We start from the raw sequence: 19151 nt of genomic DNA, 5'->3' as shown, positions 1-19151 counted from the left end.
ATTGTCAACATGCAAATAATTTTTGTTGTTCCTATCAGCATTGTATTCTGAGCATTTCCTCAGTTGCTGTAGTCTTCATAATGGTAATTTTTAAGTAGTGATGTAATAATTCATTCTATTAATATAGCATAATTTATTCAACCATTTACCTATTGTTTAGCACATATTTTGCTTCTACCAACATTGGGATTCTGCCATTTTTTTCAGTTTTAGAAATACAGTCATCCCCACTTATTCACGGTTTCTGTTACCCATGTTCAACTGTGGTCTGACGATATTAAATGGATGAGTATGGTACAATAAGATATTGTGAGAGGGAGAGAAGCTACATTCATATAACTTTTATTACAGTATGTTGTTGTAATTGTTCTGTTTTATTATTAGTTGTTGTTAATCTCTTTCTGTGCCTAATTTACTACATAAACTTTATCATAGGTATGTATGTATAGGAAAATACATAGTATGGACAGTCCCTGACTTATGACAGTTCAACTTACAATTTTTTGACTTTATAATCAGTTTATCAGGGTGTTAAATGCATTTTTGCCTTACAATGTTTTTGACTTTTGATGTGTTTATTGGCACATAATGCCATTGTAAGTCAAGGAGCATCTGTTTACATAGTGTTTGGTACTATCTATGGTTTCAGGCATCTGTTGGGGTCTTGGAACATATTTCTCCCTGGTGGATAAAGGGGGACTATTGTAAACCAGTGAGCATAGACTTTCCCATTTTCTTTGTATGGTTTTTCATAGAATTGTTTCCCAGAGAGGAATTACTAGGCTAAAACACATGAATATTTTGATGCCTGTTGCATGTATATCACATGTACATCGCTAATGTATGGCAATGTCTGTTGTGTCTGGGCTTCCCAAGATCACTCTCAGGTTTGGTGATTCACTAGAAGGAATTAGCATATAGTCATATTCATAGCTAAGATTTACTGCAGCAAAAGGATACAGAACAGAATCAGCAAAGAAACAATAGCACGTGGGGCAAAGTCTACAGGAAACCTGGCACAAGCTTTCAAGAGTCCTAACCCAGTAGAGTCAAACAGGATGTGCTAATTCCTTCAGCATCAAATTGTGACAACACACGTGAAGTGTTGTCTACCAGGAAGCTCATTAGAGGTTCTGGAAGCTTGTGCCTGGTTCTCCTTGGACTTTACTCCATGTACCTTTTCCCTTTGCTGATTTTGCTATATCCTTTTGCTGTAATAAATCATAGGCCTGAGTATGGCCATATGCTGCTGAGTGAATCCTATGAGTTCTCCTAGTGAATCATAAAAAAGACCACAGCAGCCAAGTTCATTCCATTTTATGGCTGAACAATGTTCCATTGTATGTGTGTACTATATCCATTCATCTGTTGGTGGGCACTAGGTTATTTCCACTTTTTGGCTACTATGAATAATGCTGCTATGAACATTGGCATACAGTTATCTACTTGAGTCTCTGTTTTCAATTCTTTCAGCTCTATACTTAGCAGTGGAATTGCTGGGTCATATTGTAATTCTGTATTTAAACTTGTTGAGGATCTGCCAAACTGTTTTTCACAGTGGCTGTACCATTTTACATTTCTACCAGCAATGTACTAGGGTTCCAGTTTCTCCACATCCTCACCAACACTGTTATTTTCCATTTATTTATTTGCCATCCTACTGGGTATGAAATGGTATCTCATTGTAGTTTCGGCTTGCATTTACATAATGACTAATGATGTTGAGCATCTTTTCATGTACTTAATGGCCATTTTTATATATTCTTTGGAGAAATGTCCTTTCAGATTTTTTGCCCATTATTGAATTGGGTGGTTTTTAGTTGTCGGAGTTTTAAATACATTCTATGTATTCAACCTTTATCAGATAAATGATTGCAAATATTTTCTCCCATTCTTTAGGTTGTCTTTTCCTTCTCTTGATAGTGTTCTTTGAAGGACAAAAGTTTTTAATTTTAACAAAGTCCAATTTATCTAGTTTTTCTTTTGTTGACTGTATTTTTGATGTCATATTGAAACTATAATATATTTTAAAATGAATCTGTAACTTCTGCATTTGGAAATGTTGGTTACATGACTGTATATACTTAGGAGTGCAGATATTGATCAAAGATGGAGTAAGAAAGGGTATCTCCATTGAAAGCTTTGACACACTAAATAGTTTAATCTCTTTTCAGGTGAGAAATTGCAGTTTATTTTCACTAATATTGACCCTAAGAATCCTGACAGCCCATTTATGTTTTCCTTGCATCTCAATGAAGCAAGGGACTATGAAGGTATGTACTAATATCTCCTAACTGGTATTTAAGATTGGCATTCCAAAATGTTATTTCAATCAGCATATAAAGTAATATGGAGGAAAGTAGTAGCTCCAGACTCTATTGCTTCCTTTTTCAGTCTTGCTTCTTGGAGTATAGTCTTCTAAAGGAAGTGAATATAGTCTTGATTTATAGATATTGTCTAAGATCCTTAATAAGTAGCATCTCTTCAGGATGGCACAGTGCCACAGTGTCTGAACAATCTAAAAACAAAGATCATTGCATTTATGTGCAAATATGAATTGTCCTTTTAGATAACTTTTTTAAAAGGTGAAGCTTTAAAGAAAATGGCTGCTTAAATGTGAATATTAGAATTTATCCAAGTAGTTGATTTTAAAATCAAATGTAAAGTCACCAGAATTTAACAATTTATTTTCCCAAAAATACATTTTTGAAAAACGAATCCTGCAAATCTCACACATTGATAATAAAGGTTAGTTACTGATTCTGCAGCTGGCCAAAAGGCCTTTGATTTATAAGGAATATATATCATTGATAATAATGTGAACAAGAAGAGAATAGAAATATATTTATCTCTTGTTTATTCTTCTAATGCCCCTGTACATGTAATCCTTAATTTATTGGAATTCATAAAAATGGTTCTCAGCTCATTACACCTATGCTATCATCTTAAAGCCTTTGTAGCTGACAGACACTCAGGTGAACTGCTGAGCTGGCACAGCGCTGTGCCCTGGTGACTCAGTTCCTATTTCTGGGGAATTTATATTTTGAGAATCTGATTTCTTATACAGATGTTTGGGTTTTTTTCACTCTAGATAAATATCTTCCAATCTAATTAGTGCTAGATTTTAAAAAGCAAGCCCCAAAAACCTCTTATCTAGCTTTTCAGTTTTCTCTAAATTGGATATTCTCTTATGGTATAATCTGATAGTACATGATAGTATATTAAAATAGAATATACAGGATACATTTTGGACCAGATGCCCTTTGCCGTTGTTTCTCTGCTGTGGTCATGGACCTTGTTTCCTAAGCAATCTGTACAAGAGAGCTGGAAATCTGATAATGGGTGAATTTCTTTTCCTTTGACCACCTTCACTGGAGACTTGTCCCAGTGTACCAGCTGGTACAACTACATACAAGGACAATACTGTTATTTGTGACTTTGAGTCTCATTTGATTAATAGCCCCTTTAAATACCACTCTTGGAATAGCAACCACATTTTCTAATGCCTGCCATTTCACTTGGAAAATTCTAGATATTTCTTTCATAATTGTAAGTTATTAAGGCTGGGCATTGAAAACTGTTCTTTTTTCAGGCTGGGCATGGTGGCTCACGCCTGTAATCCCAGCACTTTGGGAGGTAGAGGCAGGCGGATCACTTGAGGTCAGGAATTCAAGACTAGCCTGGGTAACATGGTGAAACCCTGCCTCTACTGAAAATACAAAAGTTAGCTGGACATGTTACCTATAATCCCAGCTACTCAGAAAGCTGAGGCAAAAGAATTGCTTGAAGCCAGGAGGCAGAGTTTGCAGTGAGCTAGTATCTCACCACTGTACTTCCAGGCTTGGTGACAAATCAAGAATCTGTCTCAAAAGAAAAGAAAATTGTTCCTTTTTTTTTTTTTTTAATTCCAGTGGTCAGAAATGAAAAGTCAGTCAGACCAAAGTTTTGCAGATAAAAATGACTTAACAGTTAAAAAAAAAAGTTTAAATAGTTAAAACAAAATATATAAGTTTAAGATGATGGGCAGGGTCATTCTGTGTCACTAAACTCTTCGATCCTTGAGTGCCATCTGTTTAAATTTAAAGCAAGATTATAGTACTTAAGATTTGAATATTTAGAGATTAAACGAAGGAAAGGTCCAAAAGATATTTGGCATAGGAAAATCAAGTGTATCCTTTTTTGCTCAAAGAATTTCATTAAGATGGAATTGACATTCAAACCAGATGAGAGCATCTAAATTAGAAATACTTCTCTGCCATAAAAAAACTCATTCTAATTGTCTTTGATTTCTTTTTTTTTTTCTAGTGTCAGATAGTGCCCCTCATCTTGAGGGCCTAGCAGAATTTCAAGAGAATGTAAGGAAGACCAACAATTTTTCAGCTTTTCTTGCCAATGTTCGGAAAGCTTTTACTGCCACGGTTTATAATTAACGTACAAATAGTGCGTATAAAAACGGTTTATTTTTCTTCTCTATTACGTATCTCTTTTTTTTTCTTGTTTTTATTATTATACTTTAAGTTTTAGGGTACATGTGCACAATGTGCAGGTTTGTTACATATGTATACATGTGCCATGTTGGTGTGCTGCACCCATTAACTCCTCATTTAGCATTAGGTATATCTCCTAATGCTATCCCTCCCCCTCCCCCCACCCCACAACAGTCCCCAGAGTGTGATGTTCCCCTTCCTGTGTCCATGTGTTCTCATTGTTCAATTCCCACCTAGGAGTGAGAATATGTGGTGTTTGGTTTTTTGTCCTTGCGATAGTTTGCTGAGAATGATGGTTTCCAGCTTCATCCATGTTCCTACAAAGGACATGAACTCATCCTTTTTTATGGCTGCATAGTATTCCATGGTGTATATGTGCCACATTTTCTTAATCCAGTCTATCATTGTTGGACATTTGGGTTGGTTCCAAGTCTTTGCTATTGTGAATAGTGCCAAAATAAACATACGTGTGCATGTGTCTTTATAGCAGCATGATTTATAATCCCTTGGGTATATACCCAGTAATGGGAGGGCTGGGTCAAATGGTATTTCTAGTTCTAGATCCCTGAGGAGTCACCACACTGACTTCCACAATGGTTGAACTAGTTTACAGTCCCACCAACAGTGTAAAAGTGTTGCTATTTCTCCACATCCTCTCCAGCACCTGTTGTTTTCTGACTTTTTAATGATTGCCATTCTAACTGGTGTGAGATGGTATCTCATTGTGGTTTTGATTTGCATTTCTCTGATGGCCAGTGATGGTGAGCATTTTTTCATGTGATTTTGGCTGCATAAATGTCTTCTTTTGAGAAGTGTCTGTTCATATCCTTCGCCCACTTTTTGATGGGGTTGTTTGTTTTTTTCTTGTAAATTTGTTTGAGTTCATTGTAGATTCTGAATATTAGCCCTTTGTCAGATGAGTAGGTTGCAAAAATTTTCTCCCATTCTGTAGGTTGCCTGTTCACTCTGATGGTGGTTTCTTTTGCTGTGCAGAAGCTCTTTAGTTTAATTAGATCCCATTTGTCAATTTTGGCTTTGGTTGCCATTGCTTTTGGTGTTTTAGACATGAAGTCCTTGCCCATGCCTATGTCCTGAATGGTATTGCCTAGGTTTTCTTCTAGGGTTTTTATGGTTTTAGGTCTAACGTTTAAGTCTTTAATCCATCTTGAATTAATTTTTGTATAAGGTGTAAGGAAGGGATCCAGTTTCAGCTTTCTACATATGGCTAGCCAGTTTTCCCAGCACCATTTATTAAATAGGGAATCCTTTCCCCATTGCTTGTTTTTGTCAGGTTTGTCAAAGATCAGATGGTTGTAGATATGTGGGATTATTTCTGAGGGCTCTGTTCTGTTCCATTGGTCTATATCTGTGTTTTGGTACCAGTACCATGCTGTTTTGGTTACTGTAGCCTTGTAGGATAGTTTGAAGTCAGGTAGCATGATGCCTCCAGCTTTGTTCTTTTGGCTTAGGATTGACTTGGCAATGTGGGCTCTTTTTTGGTTCCATATGAACTTTAAAGTAGTTTTTTCCAATTCTGTGAAGAAAGTCATTGGTAGCTTGATGGGGATGGCATTGAATCTATAAATTGCCTTGGGTAGTATGGCCATTTTCACGATATTGATTCTTCCTACCCATGAGCATGGAATGTTCTTCCATTTCTTTCTTTGTGTCCTCTTTTATTTCATTGAGCAGTGGTTTGTAGTTCTCCTTGAAGAGGTCCTTCACATCCCTTGTAAGTTGGATTCCTAGGTATTTTATTCTCTTTGAAGCAATTGTGAATGGGAGTTCACTCATGATTTGGCTCTCTGTTTGTCTGTTATTGGTGTATAACAATGCTTCTGATTTTTGCACATTGATTTTGCATCCTGAGAGTTTGCTGAAGTTGCTTATCAGCTTAAGGAGATTTGGGGCTGAGACAGTGGGGTTTTCTAGATATACAATCATGTCATCTGCAAACAGGGACAATTTGACTTCCTCTTTTCCTAATTGAATGCCCTTTATTTCCTTCTTCTGCCTGATTGCCCTGGCCAGAACTTCCAACACTATGTTGAATAGGAGTGGTGAGAGAGGGCATCCCTGTCTTGTGCCAGTTTTCAAAGGGAATGCTTCCAGTTTTTGTCCATTCCATATGATATTGGCTGTGGGTTTGTCATAGATAGCTCTTATTATTTTGAGATACATCCCATCAATACCTAATTTATTGAGAGTTTTTAGCATGAAGGGTTGTTGAATTTTGTCAAAGGCCTTTTCTGCATCTATTGAGATAATCATGTGGTTTTTGTCTTTGGTTCTGTTTATAAGCTGGATTACGTTTATTGATTTTCGTATGTTGAACCAGCCTTGCATCTCAGGGATGAAGCCCACTTGATCATGGTGGATAAGCTTTTTGATGTGCTGCTGGATTCAGTTTGCCAGTATTTTATTGAGGATTTTTGCATCAATGTTCATCAAGGATATTGGTCTAAAATTCTCTTTTTTTGTTGTGTCTCTGCCAGGCTTTGGTATCAGGATGATGCTGGCCTCATAGAATGAGTTAGGGAGGTTTCCCTCTTTTTCTATTGACTGGAATAGTTTCAGAAGGAATGGTACCAGCTCCTCCTTGTACCTCTGGTAGAATTCGGCTGTGAATCAATCTGGTCCTGTACTTTTTTTGGTTGGTAAGCTATTAATTATTGCCTCAATTTCAGAGCCTGTTATTGGTGTATTCAGAGATTCAACTTCTTCCTAGTTTAGTCTTGGGAGAGTGTATGTGTCAAGGAATTTATCCATTTCTTCTAGATTTTCTAGTTTATTTGCATAGAGGTGTTTATAGTATTCTCTGATGGTAGTTTGTATTTCTGTGGGATCGGTGGTGATATCCCCTTTATCATTTTTTATGGCATCTATTTGATTCTTCTCTCTTTTCTTCTTTGTTAGTCTTGCTAGCTGTCTATCAATTTTGTTGATCTTTTCAAAAAACCAGCTCCTGGATTCATTAATTTTTTGAAGGTTTTTTTGTGTCTCTATTTCCTTCAGTTCTGCTCTGATCTTAGTTATTTCTTGCCTTTTGCTAGCTTTTGAATGTGTTTGCTCTTGCTTTTCTAGTTCTTTTAATTGTGATGTTAGGGTCTCAATTTTAGATCTTTCCTGCTTTCTCTTGTGGGCATTTAGTGCTATAAATTTCTCTCTACACACTGCTTTGAATGTGTCGCAGAGATTCTGGTATGTTGTGTCTTTGTTCTCATTGGTTACAAAGAACATCTTTATTTCTGCCTTCATTTCGTTATGTACCCAGTAGTCATTCAGGAGCAGGTTGTTCAGTTTCCATGTAGTTGAGCGGTTTTGAGTGAGTTTCTTAATCCTGAGTTCTAGTTTGATTGCACTGTGGTCTGAGAGACCGTTTGTTATAATTTCTGTTCTTTTCCATTTGCTGAGGAGTGCTTTACTTCCAAGTATGTGGTCAATTTTGGAATAGGTGTGGTGTGGTGCTGAAAAAAATGTATATTCTGTTGATTTGGGGTGGAGAGTTCTGTAGATATCTATTAGGTCTGCTTGGTGCAGAGCTGAGTTCAATTCCTGTGTATCCTTGTTAACTTTCTGTCTCGTTGATCTGTCTAATGTTGACAATGGGGTGTTAAAGTCTCCCATTATTATTGTGTGGGAGTCTAAGTCTCTTTGTAGGTCACTAAGGACTTGCTTTATGAATCTGGGTGCTCCTGTATTGGGTGCATATATATTTAGGATAGTTAGTTCTTCTTGTTGAATTGATCCCTTTTCCATTATGTAATGGCCTTCTTTGTCTCTTTTGGTCTCTGTTGTTTTAAAGTCTGTTTTATCCGAGACTAGGATTGCAATCCCTGCCTTTTTTTGTTTTCCATTTGCTTGGTAGATCTTCCTCCATCCCTTTATTTTGAGCCTATTTGTGTCTCTGCATGTGAGATGGGTTTCCTGAATATAGCACACTGATGGGTCTTGACTTTTTATCCAATTTGCCAGTCTGTGTCTTTTAATTGGAGCATTTAGCCCATTTACATTTGAGGTTAATATTGTTATGTGTGAATTTGATCCTGTCATTATGATGTTAGCTGGTTATTTTGCTCATTAGTTGATGCAGTTCTTCCTAGCACTGATGGTCTTTACAATTTTGCATGTTTTTGCAGTGGCTGGTACCAGTTGTTCCTTTCCATGTTTAGTGCTTCCTTCAGGAGTTCTTGTAAGGCAGGCCTGGTGGTGACAAAATCTCTCAGCATTTGCTTGTCTGTAAAGGATTTTATTTGTCCTTCACTTATGAAGCTTAGTTTGGCTGGGTATGAAATTCTGGGTTGAAAATTCTTTTCTTTAAGAATGTTGAATATTGGCCCCCACTCTCTTCTGGCTTGTAGAGTTTCTGCCAAGAGATCTACTGTTAGTCTGATGGGCTTCCGTTTGTGGGTAACCCGACCTTTCTCTCTGGCTGCCCTTAACATTTTTTCCTTCATTTCAACTTTGGTGAATCCGACAATTATGTGTCTTGGAGTTGCTCTTCTCGAGGAGTATCTTTGTGGCATTCTCTGTATTTCCTGAATGTGAATGTTGGCCTGCCTTGCTAGATTGGGGAAGTTCTCCTGGATAATATCCTGCAGAGTGTTTTCCAACTTGGTTCCATTCTCCCCGTCACTTTCAGGTACACCAATTAGATGTAGATTTGGTCTTTTCACATAGTCCCATATTTCTTGGAGGCTTTGTTCGTTTCTTTTTTATTCTTTTTTCTCTAAACTTCTCTTCACGCTTCATTTCATTCATTTCATCTTCCATCGCTGATACCCTTTCTTCCAGTTGATCGCATCGGTTACTGAGGCTTGTGCATTTGTCACGTAGTTCTCGTGCCATGGTTTTCAGCTCCATCAGGTCCTTTAAGGACTTCTCTGCATTGGTTATTCTAGTTATCCATTTGTCTAATTTTTTTTTTCAAAGTTTTTAACTTCTTTTGCCATTGGTTCGAACTTCCTCCTTTAGCTCGGAGTAGTTTGATATTCTGAAGCCTTCCTCTCTCAACTCGTCAAAGTCATTCTCCGTCCAGCTTTGTTCCATTGCTGGTGAGGAGCTGTGTTCCTTTGGAGGAGGAGAGGCACTCTGATTTTTAGAGTTTCCGGTTTTTCTGCTCTGTTTTTTCCCCATCTTTGTGGTTTTATCTACCTTTGGTCTTTGACAATGGTGATGTACAGATGGGTTTTTGGTGTGGATGTCCTTTCTATTTGTTAGTTTTCCTTCTAACGGTCAGGACCCTCAGCTGCAGGTCTGTTGGAGTTTACTGGAGGTCCACTCCAGACCCTGTTTGCCTGGGCATCAGCAGCGGTGGCTGCAGAAAAGCAGATATTGGTGAACTGAAAATGCTGCTGCCTGATCATTCCTCTGGAAGTTTTGTCTCAGAGGAGTACCCGGCCGTGTGAGGTGTCAGTCCGACCCTACTGGGGGTTGCCTCCCAGTTAGGCTACTCGGGGGTCAGGGACCCACTTGAGGAGGCAGTCTGCCCGTTCTCAGTTGTCCAGCTGTGTGCTGGGAGAACCACTACTCTCTTCAAAGCTGTCAGACAGGGACATTTAAGTCTACTGAGGTTATTGCTGTCTTTTGTTTGTCTGTGCCCTGCCCCCAGAGGTGGAGCCTACAGCAGGCAGGCCTCCTTAAGCTGTGGTGGGCTCCACCCAGTTCAAGCTTCCCGGCAGGTTTGTTTACCTACTCAAATCTGAGCAATGGCGGGCGCCCCTTCCCCAGCCTCTCTGCCGCCTTGCAGTTTGATCTCAGACTGCTGTGCTAGCAATGAGTGAGGCTCCATGGGCTTAGGATCCTCCAAGCCAGGTGCAGGATATAATCTCCTGGTGTGCCGTTTGATAAGCCTGTTGGAAAAGCACAGTATTTGGGTGGGAGTGACCCGATTTTCCAGGTGCCATCTGTCACCCCTTTCTTTGACTAGGAAAGGGAATTCCCTGACCCCTTGTGCTTCCCAGGTGAGGCGATGCCTCGCCCTGCTTCAGCTCACGCACAGTTCGCTGCATCCACTATCCTGCACCCACTGTCCGGCACTCCCCAGTGAGATGAACCCGGTACCTCAGTTGGAAATGCAGAAATCACCCGTCTTCTGCATCACTCACACTGGGAGCTGTAGATTGGAGCTGTTCCTATTCAGCCATCTTGGCTCCACCTGTATCTCTTTTTAAAAGAATTCTCATCCGCTGTCTGCCTGTCGTTCTTTAGTATTTTTGTAACATTCTGTGTGGCATACTTCTTTGAATCACAGTAGTCCATCCTTATCTGCAGTTTTGCTTTCTACAGTTTCAGTTACCGACAGTCAACTGTGATCCAAAAATATTAAATGAGTAGACTGCAGGACAAGATATTTTGAGAGAAAGAAACATTTCATATACATAACTTTTATTACTGTATGTTATAATTATTATATTCTATTATTTATTGTTGTTAATCTCTTACTGTGCCTAATTTGTAAATAAAGTTTTATCATAGATATTTATATATGGGGAAAAATAGTCTATCGGATTTAGCATTATCTAAGGTTTCAGACATCTACTGGGGGGTCTTGTAACGTCCCCCACAGGTAAGGGAGAACTACTGTATTTTAATTAAAATCTTAGGGAAACATAAAGTAAAATATGTTCTTTTAATTAATGAAAGATAATTAGTTTACTACTTTTTTTTTTTTTCTGTAAGTGTCAGGCATGACTAACTTATGGCGGGCACTGGGAATGGAAATTTGTTCAACCTGCAGTGTGTTTCAGTGGTCTCCAAGCTTTTGGACCACTTAATATGGACTCTTAATATTAAAAAATTAAAAGGACGGGCCCAACCTAAGGTTGACAGTTTTTAATATGTACTGGGCAAAATAAACTCTACTATCTTACTATCAACCTAATGTCAAAAAAGTAAATATTTTTACCTTACACCAAGAGAGATCTATAATTAGAATAAAGGACAGTCCTTCACATCAGTAGAAAGTTGGCAGCATTTTGCTAGGATATATTTTTGAAGATCTAAATGTAGAAATTCATTAAACAGTTTCCATTTTGTAATGTTTACCGTTTAATTGTGGTCTGGATATAAGTTGGTCATCTTGGGAGTCTGTTCACCACAGACTAGAGTTCAAATGTCAACTTTTTCTAGGACTTTTTTTTTTTGTCGTCATCTTTTCTGTGTAAGTTTGATGGCATTTAAATATGCTAGCTGTAGTGAAAGCTACATAATACTGTTTCAGTATATCTTGAGCACACCTGAAAGCCATAGAACAATGGCTTCCTTGCCTTCAGTTGCTTCTCCTGCCTTCTCCCTGAATAATCTGGGGGAAAATTCACACTTGTTGCCTGGTTAGTGAGAGTAGGAAGGGAGTTTTAGAGCAGCCTCTCTCAGTGGCTGCCATAGAGGCAGAAAAATGTGATACATTTCCTCATCCATCGTAAGGGTCATAGCCAACACTCCTATAGCAAAACACAGGTTAACAAGAGAAAAACACAACAAATTAATTTAATCCAAGTTTTATGTGACATGGGAGCCTTCAGAAATGAAGACTCAAATATGCAGGTAAAACTGTCTGTTTTTATGCTTATGTTTGACAAAGAATGGAAGAATGGACAGCCATGTAGAAAGGTGATTGGACAAACAGGTGCGATGTAGTGGTAATAAACTGAAGAAACCCGCAAGGCCTGTCTGTTCAGGTCTTTCTTGGTCTTTCTGTGTAGCTTTCCTTCTTCCTGGGCATGGGGCAGGACCCTTATTGAAGGAGGGTCTTATGATATAGAGAGGGTGGGGAAGGTTGGAATAATATTTCTAGGTTTTACGGCTTACTTTGGAGAAGAGGGGAGCCAGAAGCAGGAAGGCAGGAAAAGATCAGAGACCTTGGTTCTGAGGCTGCTTCTGAGGCCTTCTAATCTCTCTTAGTTTAAAGTACTCAGCATGCTAAAGCACCATACTTTGGGGTATCATGTTCTAAGCCCTAACACCACTCATACCTAGGACTTGGCTTAAGGCTTTGCTCATTGGCATATAGTAGTAGAACTTATTTGAGAAGAATGCTATAGCCTGGTGGAGATGTTATCACTGACACGTGCCAGTGTGTAGACCAGCTTTTAGGGACCGTTGATTGGTATTTTCTCTGTAGAGATAAAAGGGTAATAAACTGCCCTGGTGATTGAAATGGGTGCTACTAGCAATAGACCTATCCTATTTCAGCATGGGCTTGTCTGAAGGGAGTATTTTAACAGAGAGAGTACAATAAGCAAACTCCAGTTTTTCCTAGGCAGACTTTCACATTTCGCCTTATTTTTTATATACGTATTTAAATGAACACAAAAAACCATATCAAAACCCAACATCGGTTTTTGTGAACCTAGCTTGATTTGGAGCTCAAATTCTATCAGCAGGATCTGTTTCTTCTGGATTGAGGCTCTACGTGGTAGACCACAGCAATTTCAAACTCATCCGGTTCCTGTAAGTTAGTACAGGTGATCAAGGAGCTAAAATACATGCATTGGGTTATACTAGATTCCCCCTGAAACCCATCTATAAGGGCAGATTAACCTCAATAATTGTGCTAAGAGTGGGATGTTATAGTTCTACAAAGGGAAAGACAGCTTAGATGTTTGGCATTAAAAACATTAGATGACTACCTACAGTGAGTATGTGTTGACTGAATTTCTCCACTTGAAATATATCTACAGTGAACAAATATAACAAAACTTGAGGGAAGGCGTTGTCTCAAAGAAGACTAAAGAAAGGCCATATCTCATATTGCAAACTCGATGACATAATGTTTTAAACGACACAGTAAGAAGGCACTAGGCATTGAGCCAGCTTGCCTAAGCAAGAAGAAATTCTGAAGGATCTCTTTCACCTGCAAGTTGGAGAAATGAGAATTGGGGATGAGAGAAGAAATGGGTAGATCCCCACTTAGGGTCCATTTTTCCTCAAGGAACAGCCATTCTTCACTTCTAACTGGCGGGTGGAATGGGGTCAAGATCTGAGAATGAGATTCCATAGCAGGAAATTCACAAGAGTATAACATAGGAACGACCAGGCACAGTGGCTCACAGCTGTAATCCCAGCACTTTGGGAGGCTGAGGCGGGCGGATCACGAGGTCAGGAGTTTGAGACCAGCCTGACCAACATGGTGAAACCCCGTCTCTATTAAAAATAGAAAAATGAGTTGGGTGTGGTGGCGGGCACCTGTAATCCCAGCTACTCAGGAGGCTGAGGCAGGAGAATCGCTTGAACCCAGGAGGTGGAGGTTGCAGTGAGCCAAGATTGCACCACTGCACTCCAGCCTGGATGGCAAAGCGAGACTCCATCTCAAAACAAAACGTAGGAACCAGCTTTGCTACTGGAATCCAAAGTCAAATGTACAAAGAAAAATACATTATTATAAATAGAGGGCCTTGGGCCATAGAACATTAGACTGATTTGTTTTCTCAACAGGGAGGTTGATTAATTCCAAGATTGGGGATTATTCTGACAAGCCTGGTGAGCTGGCCATCTTAAAATAATGGTTAATACTTTTTTTTTTTTTTTAAGCACTTCCTACATGCCCAGCACTGTTCTAAGCCCTTTACCTCCATCTACTCATTTACATTCTCACAACAACCTGTGAGGTAGATACTATTGATATTTTTGTTCTACAGATAAGGAATACAATGTACAGAGTTTAAATGACTTCAAGTCACTGCTGGTGAGTGTTAGAGCTGACATTCAAACCCAGATGACAAGCTGGCAACTGAATCCATGAGTTTCACCTGGATCTAGATGATGCCTTATTGCCTTTCTATACTCTATTACAGGGAAAGTATGCAAAAACAAAGTTCTTAAAGATTCTAAACAAATTTGAACTTGTATAATATGAGTTTTGTTGTTTCTGTAGAAGTATGATTAAGAAAAAAAACAAAATTGTCTTGAAAGCGGAGGAGGACTATGCTTTGTCTGGATCCTTAGGAAATAGCCTCACTAAAGTGGCAAAAGAGCTGCAGCTCTCAGGGAAACAGTGAGCAGAGTATGAGGTGTTTAGAATCCCAGTGGCTCATTGAGAACAGTCACTAGGGATGCAGACTGCAGTCATCAACCCAGGTCTTTTTGGAATGGTGTGTGAGAGGGCTATTAACTTGTGCATAAGTTTTTAATCTGTTCAAGCAAATATAAAAGCCTTAGGCCGAGCACGGTGACTTAATGCCTGTAATCCTAGCACTTTGGAAGACTGAGGAGGCCAGGAGTTCAAGACTGGCCTGGGCAACAAAGCCAGACCCCATCTCTAAAAATAATTTAATTAGCCGGGCATGGTGTTACGTGCCTGTAGTCCCAACTACTTGCAAGACAGAGGTGGAAGGATCGCTTGAGCTCAGCAGTGAGCTCCAGCCTAGGTGACAGAGAAAGACCCTGTCTCTTAAAAGCAAAACTTAAGTTTTGAAGTTTACTATATACCCACCTAGGGATATTTTGGAGCTGATACTAATATATTAACTTACATTTTAAAGTTGATGCATTATGAAAATTACACTTGAGCTGATTAATAATACATATAAAAGGCAAACAGCTATCTTAGTATACTTGCTTTTTTATATATTATGTTTAAGATGATGTGTCATAAAAATGTAATAATTTTAAACATTTAAAATCTTCCTAATGTGGAAATAAAGCACAAGATACACAGATAAGATATTTTCTTAAGTGGGAAAATATAGGCACAAATATAAGTAACACTGATTGAAATGGAATCCAAATGGGGTCACTCATCTATTCCACATTTTGTAATAAAATGGTACAGGTCTCTAAAATTAAACTCGATAACAAATTAAGTTAAAAAAAAGAATCAGCACAAAATCTACTACAGTGTTCTACTAATAGATCTAAAGTTTCAATTTCCAAGCTAATGAGAATTAGTGTTGGTTATTTTTTCAATTCAGAAAATCCTGTACAGACATAATTAGTTACGTTTCAATTTGTGTACCATGGCGACATTTAGCTCTCTCACCTAGCAGTGTCTGGGACATAGAAGAAGCTTAATAAATACTTATTAATGTTGAACACATTATCAAGACTCAACAGAAAATTATTTGATGGGGAATCAAAATTGCACTTTGAAAAACAGGTGGCTTGTTCAACAATATGTGCAGGCGTGTTGCTAAGGTGTTTGAATATTTTTGGAAGTTAAAGATGGCTTTGCTATTTTTTGAGACAGGGTCTCACTTTGTCGCCCAGGCTGGAGTCCTGAGTAGTTAGGACTACAGGCATGCACCACCACACCTGGCTAATTTTTGTATTTTTTGTAGAGATGGGGTTTTGCCATGTTGCCCAGTATGGTCTCAAACTCTTGGGCCCAAAGGATCCACCCACTTCGGCCTCCCAAAGTGCTGGGATTTCAGGCATGAGCCACCACACCCGGTGAGCAATTCTTGACTCAGTAACATGCTGACAGAGAACAAGTTCCTTTCTGAATAAAGATAAGAGTTTCATCTAAATAGAAAAAGAGTCTATCAGTTAACAGGAGGATCTATATGCTATATAAAATCAGCCCTTTCTTGGTATTGTTAATATATTGTGGTGTGAAATATGAAAAGTGTATGATATGGTGTGAAGAATGTTTCAAGTTTAGACACAAATTTTCCTTTTTCCTTAGCAGCTAGGCAAGCTGGAAGTAGCAGCTGAGGATAAGGTCTAGCAAATGGAAAAACTTCAAGGGAGAAGTTAATGTTTATGAGAATTTTGGAAACAGGCAATGTTTGAGATTCAAATAAATGTTATCTATCTAATGGCAAATCTTGAATATTTTAACTTGTTTTGCAAAAAGCTCTATATTCCGGCACCAACATGGTATTGTGGGGGAAAAAAGTTGAGAATTAAGATGCAGGCCAGTCTTTGCTCTACTACTGAAACTGATACATGACCTTGCGCAAGTTAGTTACCCTTTTTGAGGGTCACTTTTCTCATCTGGCCATACTCCACTATGTGTGGTTTCCCAGACTTGGGGGAATTGAAGAAGATTTTCTTTTATTCCCAATTAACTAAAAGTAATTATCATGAATATTTGTTGAATTTTATGTTTTTCTGTACCTATATAAATTTTCATCTTTAACCTATTAATGTGATTTACATTAACAGGCTTTTGAAAAAAAATATTGAATTAACTTTGCTTTCTTGGAATAAATCCAGTTTAGTCATGTGCAGTCTTTTTTTTTAACACAGTGTTGGCATCAGTTTATGAATATTTTGTTTGGAATTTTTACATCTATAGTCATGAGTAAGATTGGGTTATAATATTCCCATGTATATTTTTCTATTTCCTGAAAAGGTTTGAATAAGATTATTGTTTTTGAACTCACTTATAAAACTATCTGGTCTTCTGGGGATTTTTTTGTAGGAAGAGTTTTTAAAGGTACTCATTGTATTTCTTTAACAGTTATTAAATCATTCAGTTATTGTATTTCTTCTAAGTTTTGATCATTCATATTTTTTGAGAAATTTGTCTTTTTCTTGCTTTCAAATTAATTGGTGTAAAGAATTCATAGTATATAATTTTATCTTTTAGATATCTGCTACATCCATAGCATCTACTTAATTTTTTTTTTTTAAGAGGCAGGGTCTCCCTGTGTTGTCCAGGCTGGTCTCAAACTCCTGGGCTCAAGTGATCTGCCAGCCGTGGCCTCCCAAAGTGCTGGAATTACAGGCATGAGCCACCGCACTCAGCCTACCTTTTTCTTATAATGTTTATTCATACCTTTTTTTCATCCTCACCAAGATTTGCTCATTTTATTAATCGTTTCAAAGAACCAATGGATAGCCTTGTTCATATTCTTCTATTTTGTTTCATCTTTCATTTCTTTCGTTCTTTCTTTCTTTCTTTCTTTCTTTTTTTGAGACAGAGTCTCGCTCTGTTGCCCTGGCTGGAGTGCAGTGGCACGATCACAGCTCACTGCAAACTTCGCCTCCCAGGTTCAAGTGATTCTCCTGCGTCAGCCTCTTGAGTAGCTGGGATTACAGGCATGTGCCACCCGACTAATTTTAGTATTTTTAGTAGAGACAGGTTTCACCGTGTTGGTCGGGCTGGTCTCGAACTCCTGACCTCGTGATCCACCCACCTCTGTCTCCCAAAGTGCTGGGATTACAGGCCTGAGCCACCACTCTCGGCCCATTTCTTTCTTCGTCCTTTTTTTTTTTTTTTTTTTATGTTCTTTACTTTGGGTTGATTATGCTGTTATTTTGATAAAGTTGTAATTAGGATGCTTAGTTTATTAATTTTAGCATTTCTTATTTCCTTGTAGGACTTTTTTATAGCTGCTTTCCCGAAACTACAGGTTTTGATAAATAGTATCTTTTTCATTTTTTATTTCTAACATTTTGTAATTTCCATTAAGATTTCTTCTTGGACCATGGATTATTTAGAAGTACGTGTGTATGTGCATACATGCATGTGCATATATGGGTGTGGGCACACATACGCGTTCTCCAAATGCACAAGGTTTTTTTTCAGTTACCGTTTTCTTAATGATTTCTACATTATATTATGGTCAGATAATTTCCAGATACTTTGTGGACTGCTGCCTGGTCAGTTGTTACAAACGTGTACTTTCCAATGCTTAGGTGCAGTGCCTTTTTCTCATCTGCCTTTAGCACTTACCCAACCCATCTCACTTGCTTAACTCCCATGCAGCTCGGACTTTCCCTGATCTCCTCGATCCTGATTGAAAGCTCTCACTCCTAAATGTCCTCATTACCTCTTGGCATGCTCCTATTACAGCGTTTATCGTGGTGTCTTGTATTTATTTACTGCTCTGCCTTCCTTACAAGAATAGAGACTGAGGGCTGTTTTGAGAAAAAGGACTCATTGTCCTTAGACCTAGTATTTAAGTGGCAGATCTTTTGTTTCTCAACCTCTCCACATGGTAACTTCTATTCATCCTTCAAAATCCAGTTCAAAGATGATTTTTTTTTTTTTTTTTGAGATGGAGTCTTGCTCTGTCACCCAGGCTGGAGTGCAGTGGTGCAATGCCAGCTCACTGCAACCTCCGCCTCCTGGGTTCAAGCCATTCTTGTGCTTCAGCCTCCTGAGTAGCTGGGACTACGGGCATGCACCACCATACCCGGCTAGTTTTGTATTTTTAGTAGGGACAGGTTTTTGCCACTTTGCCCAGGCTGATCTTGAACTCCTAACCTCAAGTGATCCACCTACCTTGCCCTTCCAAAGTGGTGGGATTACAGGTGTGAGCCACCATGCCCGGCCAAGACTACTTCTGGTGTGAGGAGTGTGCTGGTCCAGACACCACACTGGAAGAATCGCTGAAGAAAGCAATTCCCATTTGCCCTGTGTGAGGAAAACTCAATTTCCCCATATACGTGGCACGCTTCTAGGTGCTCCTTGGTATGATTCCTTTTGTTGAGCCAGAGCCCTCCGTTAGTCCTGAGCTTTAAAACCAAAGTTTGTCTCCAACCAGTTCAGTTTGCTTCCCCTCCTAGGTCTGCTTCTCCAATTCCATAGTTCCTTTGAGAAAGAGGTTTTCACCCTAATTCTCTGTAGGTCCATTTACTCCAACCTCAGAGCAAAGCTACTTTCCTCCTATTCCTCTGACCCCCTGACCCAGTTAGTATCCCTTTGGCTCTGCCCCTTCAGCAGGATTTCCCTGATCTCAAACACCCATACTTCCCCTTAGTTTCCTGGAACTG

General features: G+C 38.8%; 1 protein-coding gene across 3 annotated transcripts in view; it reads left to right on the top strand.

Annotated features, from left to right (window-relative positions):
* Positions 1–19151, top strand: part of SPC25 (SPC25 component of NDC80 kinetochore complex) — a 43498-nt gene that overhangs the window by 14714 nt on the left and 9633 nt on the right. For 2 of the 3 annotated variants that reach the window (XM_063694967.1, XM_004032739.5), the window contains exons 6-7: positions 2175–2273; positions 4306–4966. In XM_063694967.1, coding sequence (XP_063551037.1) covers positions 2175–2273; positions 4306–4430 — 224 coding nt within the window. In that variant the 3' untranslated portion in view covers positions 4431–4966. Of the gene's footprint in view, positions 1–2174; positions 2274–4305; positions 4967–19151 lie in introns of those variants that run through there. The other variant, XM_055379123.2, reaches the window with a different exon arrangement.

The sequence above is a fragment of the Gorilla gorilla genome, chromosome 11 (genome assembly GCF_029281585.2).
Source record: "Gorilla gorilla gorilla isolate KB3781 chromosome 11, NHGRI_mGorGor1-v2.1_pri, whole genome shotgun sequence".
Taxonomy (NCBI): domain Eukaryota; kingdom Metazoa; phylum Chordata; class Mammalia; order Primates; family Hominidae; genus Gorilla; species Gorilla gorilla.
This window is presented reverse-complemented; position numbering and strand designations above follow the sequence as displayed.